Consider the following 5731-nt stretch of genomic DNA (forward strand, 5'->3'; position numbering starts at 1 on the left):
TCCCTCTGTCCAATACGATTGTCATTCTCTGCAGGAAGTCATAGCAGGTTCTCTTATCTTGATTCTAGTCAAGACTCAGTCTAGTTATAGAACAAAAAATTTGGTCCTCTTAAAATCTGAAACCCATCTGAGATTGGACTGCAATTTCACTTGCTAGAATCGGTAAATTGTCTTTGTTGAAACTCGAATACGCCAATCAACTGCAACACTTTTGACACAACTATAATGTCACAGTAAGGAGTCCCCAACTGCAAAACCGAACAACAAAAAGCAAGAGTAGGACAAAAAGAAAGAGGAGACACAGATAAAAGGCCACAATTGAAGGCAGGAAAAGGAAGCTTTCACTTCAAAACTTATGAAATGCTAAAATGTTTCTTTTGCAATAATATGAGACTGGGCCTATAGAAGCAAAACTTACACTAACTTGAATTCCTTTTGATCAGTACAGTAACTTGAATTCTACAGTGTAATTTTTAGACAAAAGTAAATGGAAGGGCAATTCTACAGTGAGTAGTTGCTGTAGGCTCCCAATAAAAACGAACTTATATCACAACCTTCAAAAATATTTGATCGACACTACAGCAAAATGTGCTCGGCAATAGTAAATGAATTTCCTTTGCATGAAATTCAGGGTAGCTATGAGTTCCAAATGATACATTCAGTCATTACGCTTCCGCCTCCGAAAATGCCTGAGGATAAAGCTGTCAGCATAGAGTGGATAGTTTTTTCTAATTAATCCCTTTATGCATTTCCAGTACGAAAAGTCAACCGATTCACCGTCCTTGCGAACAATAAATAAACATTTTGAGCTTGCAAAATCTGGATGGTAACCTACCTGTCGAGCAAAACCAAGTAATATACAATGTGATGAAATTTACAAAAGAAAATCTTCCCAAGAACATGTAAAGTTGTAGACCTAAAAGTACAATCTATTTGCTGCAAATAGCACATAAAACAATCAAAAATTATTTTCTCGAGTAACACAAATCTATGAGCTCCTAAAGTTGTGGCCTTAGGCCTCCAAAAAATAACGCCACAAAATTATTCATGTTATCTATGTATCAATATAAATAATTATTTATTTTTTATTAGTGTTAATTGAACTTTTCTTAATAGTTTATTGTCAATCTTTTACCAATCATTATGCACATATAATCAAAGTTTTACTACTTCCTAAAAATACGATTGACGTAATTATGATTGAAAGTGGTAGACAATTAAATTAGCGGTCACTTTCTACTTCTTTGTTTTATCTAATTTACTTCAATTTGATTCAATTATGTTCTTAATATCGGCTGTGCAAGATTTCCTTCAATTCTCCCAGTGTCTTTTTAGACATTTCAAGCTCGAACTAATAAGATCATCAAACTATTAAATTTAGAAAGACATTATCTTAACTTTGAATGTCTTCTAAAGCGAAAATATCACTACCATATACATGATTTAGAATTATTTTTGTAATTGAAAGCAATACGAAATATTATACAAGTAAAAAATGATACTCTAATTGTCATACTCAATCAAGTGAAGCCTTAATTCTGTTTTTAAATATTCCTACTACTTCTAGAATAGTTTTAGTAGTGTATGTAACAACTGAGTGAATTTTAAAAAGTTTTCAAAACTAAATTTAATAAGAACATGTCTAAGATCTAAATACTTGTGATGTTGTGTGACATACAATAACTTATATATGCCTACTAATGTCCATTACACAAATTATTAAACTTTCAATTAAAAAAAATGATTATCATAAACCATGATATGATTAAATACATATCATGTATATATGAAGTTATAAAAATAAATATCAAATGAAATATATATAAAAATTATTAAATAAATATAAGATCTCTTTTCTAAATTTTGGCTTTAAGCTACCTTTATTAATTTATAAAAATGAATATCAAATAAAATATATAAGAAAATCATTAAATGAACATAAGACCTCCTTTCTAAATTTTGGCTTTATGCTACTTATATATTGAGGCTTCTCCAATTGTTTATGAATTTTACAAATCTCAAATTGTTTATGAATTTTACAAATCTCAAATTATTTGGCGGATTTCCGTGTTGAGCCTTTTTCCTAAACCAATAGGTCAAATACATAACTTACGCAATAAACCAATAGGTCAAATACATAACTTACGCAATATATCGTTGTATGCTATACTTGAAATATATACTTTTGGTATAAAATAGTTTGTATAATTTTTGTATATTTGGTTAATGAATCTAATTATTTTAGTCGATTGTCTAAATATGTAATTTATAGTGTCTGCTTAAAGACACGAAGAACGGCTAAAGCTATTCCAGCACTGACAACAACGACACGACTCGTGGGTGAAAATGAAATTTCTCTCAAAAAAAGGATCCAAAAAAATTTTGAGGACAGATTTTCAAAACCCAAAGCAAATATATGAGTTAAGTTTCAAAATCTGATCCAAAATCTATGATCAAACATTAGTTTAACGAGTGTGGAAAAAAAATGGATGCCATTGAAGTCGAACTAATAATCTGTCTATACCCACTTAACTATGTCTATACCCTAACTCGAATGCCCACAATTCCTAAACCAAATGTTACGGCATTTGAAATGCCCAAGTTTACTACATTCACTTTGTTTATTCAACTCTAGAACATATTCATATATTTTTTCAACTTCAATGATAGTCAAGAAAAAGCATTTGTGCGTTGAGAATGATAGTCAAGAAAAAGCATTTGTGCGTTGAGAGATGGAGGAGATCAAACCAAGTGCCTAATAAGAAACAAACTTTTTACGGTATATTTTTTTTAATAACCGTGGTGTCCGGGCCAACTTGTACGCAACTAATTCCAACGGATACCTTCCACCTCACCAGCAACAAAAGTAACTCTGTCAACCAAGGCTAGAACAGATGTTTTACAGCAGATGTTTTACAGTACATTTTAATATGAAGTTTTACACATTAAAAATATATTATTGGATTGCCAAGTTTTGAATATATTGAGGAAAAATGCATGTCACACAACATACAAGCATTTACACACGAAGCAAATATTAGAGAGTATACCAAGATCTTTAGCCGCATTCACTTAGAAGGTAAACCCAAAACAAAAAAGATCCAAAGTGAACAGGAAAAGATGTGACGTGAGAAAACAAAATGCAGGCAGATCTGTAAGTGAAGCAAAGAGGAATGGGATGACATACAGTAATGTGATCAACTCCAGGGCCAATTTTCTTGTCGTATTCTGGATGATATGGAAGCAACCTTTGTAGAATAGTTCTCTGATGTTCAGGACTTAACCTATCGCCAACTGCATATCTGCAAGTTGTAGATTGAGCAACTGAAATTATATCAATGTCTTCTAACGGGTGATTGTAGGAAAAGCTAAAACATTTTTTATCAAGTAAACATAGTAAACATACAGGGTCTGAGGGTTCAAAACTATGAGACTACGTTTTTTTGTTGACAACATGACATCTCATTGACGCAAGTACCTATGTGTAGAATAAACCAATCAAAGAGAGGTTGACAACTATCTTATCTTCATCACAACTCTAATGAAAGAAAAAGAAGAGGGGTGAAAACAGATTGACAACCAACTTAACCTTAGAAAGGTTACCCATAACCCAAAATCCAAGATAATTTCTTTAGTTTTGCAATACCAGCAAAACAATATGATACTCGATTGAGAAGTTCAAAGGGTCACTTCCTCCACGACACTATTCATCAACCAGATGTCAACATTTACCAAATGTTTTCGCACTGTGAGAAGTTGAAGTTTATAACCTTGTCATAAGGACAAATATTGCCTAACTAGATAAGGCAGTCTCTACTGTGATTTGACTACTACTATTATTACGAAAAAAGTAGCCGCTTTCCCGTGAGGACACAAATTATTTATAGAGGATGCCGACATAACAACTTGACCTACAGAGATTGTGAAACTAATCGAACATAGTTCATTGCCTGTATCCGTATATCTGCAAAGCTATAAGAGAAGATTTGGCAGACCACTCATGGTCTGAATTGCTGAAGCAGAAGATATAAAAATTTCACTGGGTGAAAGCTCCAAACAGAAATATGTCCATTTGCTTGGAGCAGCTTAACATTGTCAATCTTTAGTCTATGAGGGATCTAACGCTCCATTCCAGAGCATCTGGAAATGGTTATGAGCATCACACGTTTAAATCAAACTTATTTACAATTTAATTTCCCTTTGCTATTGAATAAACAGATTTCATTAGGCATGGAGGAGGCACCCAGAACAAGGAATGAGCATTTACTGCATTTAAAGTTCCCTTTTATTTAATACTAGTTCATACAACAGTTTTTTCAAATTGGGAAGTGACGTGAAGCAGCAGTAGAAAGCCTCTACATTGAAAATCCACATGGATCCTAGTTTTCGAGATAAAACTCCCACACATAGCATATGAGTTAAGGTGAAAAACACATCTAAAGTATCCCATTTTTTTTGAGTTTCATACCTGAACCATCATGTGTGCGAGTTTCCTATCTCAACTATCACCAACTATATATAAAAACGCACTTCAACTATTAACTATTCACTTTTCCTACCTGAAAGTTCATGTATGAAGCTCAAACAATTAATAGTTTAACTGTGTTTTAATAAACAATTGTATATAGTTCATGAAGGAAACTCGCACACGTGATAGTTCAGATACTTTAGATGTGTTTTTCACCATTTACTCTATATGAATCAGTACAAAACTCTAACATAAACAAATTCTAGAACCAAAAATTGTTCACTTACTTTCCAGAATGAAGAATCATTCTAACAAATCCAACAAGCGGCACCGTATCTTCCAAAATTTGGTCCTCCCAATCCACCCAACCCTCACCATCTCCTCCCTTTTTCCCCAATTCATCGTCCGAATCCTCCTTCACCAACTCCTCCTTACCAGACGCCGTTTCCAACTCCGTAGAAATCACCGGCTTCCTCAACAGCTCCGCTTTATCGCTGTGTATCCCTCCGCCTTCTGAACCAGTCTTCACCGCCAAGCAATGGCACAACCGCAAACCGCCACAACGGGAGAAGGAGAATGAAGAAGGAGATAGTATTAAGTGATGAGATATAGTGCTAGAATTAGGATTGTTTTTGCATAACAAGTGGAAATTTGAAGAGCAAATTGAAGCCATTTTTGGGAGGAATTCGAAAAGGTTCTGTTAATGGAGTTTATTGTCCAAGTTCACTATTCAACATTTTTTTAGCAACAAGTGTGAAGAATCGAAGGAGGAGAATTTGGTATCGTGGTGAAGTAATGTGCACAGCTCAAAATTCACTGCTGCTTTATTAGTTAAAGAAGAAGATAAGTGTAACGAAGTAAAGCTGACCGCTTTATTATTGGGCGGGCTTGGATTTTGGATATTTGGATATCGGGTGTTCAATTCGGGTCTTGTTATATTAGAGAAAAAGTCTAAAATATCCCCTTATTTTTGAGCTTATTAAACTCAAGGTCATCCTTGTTTTTTTTGAAACGTTAATAGTCCTCCAATAGGCAGTGTAATCCAACAAGGTAAAAAATTTACATGCACCCGATATATACATTAAATTAATATTTCTTTTATCATAATTAAGTAATTAAATTAAGTAAATCACTTATTAATTAACTATGATTAATTTACATGAACACTAAATTCAAACACATGTCATGCTTGTATTATTGGCTTGGTGTATACATCCGGTGCATGTAAATTTTAACCATCCACAACGTGGGGTATAAAGAAGA

General features: G+C 33.4%; 1 protein-coding gene across 2 annotated transcripts; it reads right to left on the minus strand.

Moving 5' to 3' along the window:
- Positions 1-318: 318 nt before the first annotated feature.
- Positions 319-5369, minus strand: LOC107867154 (protein DCL, chloroplastic). Of its 2 annotated transcripts, none has more exons than XM_016713283.2 (3): positions 4756-5369; positions 3188-3302; positions 319-835 (listed from the first exon to the last, which is right to left on the minus strand). In XM_016713283.2, the coding sequence occupies exons 1-3, from the start codon at positions 5139-5141 to the stop codon at positions 659-661; spliced, it is 678 nt and encodes a 225-aa protein (XP_016568769.1). In that variant the 5' UTR covers positions 5142-5369; the 3' UTR covers positions 319-658. The 2 variants fall into 2 exon arrangements, with proteins under 2 accessions (XP_016568769.1, XP_016568770.1); XM_016713284.2 differs by having other exon boundaries at positions 319-831; positions 4756-5316.
- Between the last annotated feature and the right edge of the window lie 362 nt (positions 5370-5731).

Source organism: Capsicum annuum, chromosome 4 (assembly GCF_002878395.1).
Source record: "Capsicum annuum cultivar UCD-10X-F1 chromosome 4, UCD10Xv1.1, whole genome shotgun sequence".
Lineage (NCBI taxonomy): Eukaryota > Viridiplantae > Streptophyta > Magnoliopsida > Solanales > Solanaceae > Capsicum > Capsicum annuum.

Excerpts from the sequence above, each read along its gene's own strand:
- LOC107867154 (XM_016713283.2), bottom strand. The coding sequence starts at position 5,141 with ATGGCTTCAATTTGCTCTTCAAATTTCCACTTGTTATGCAAAAACAAT. Across the intron at positions 3,303-4,755 it reads ATGATTCTTCATTCTGGAAA|ATATGCAGTTGGCGATAGGT; the intron begins GTAAGTGAACAA and ends TACAACTTGCAG. Across the intron at positions 836-3,187 it reads CTGGAGTTGATCACATTACT|GTAGGTTACCATCCAGATTT; the intron begins GTATGTCATCCC and ends TTTGCTCGACAG.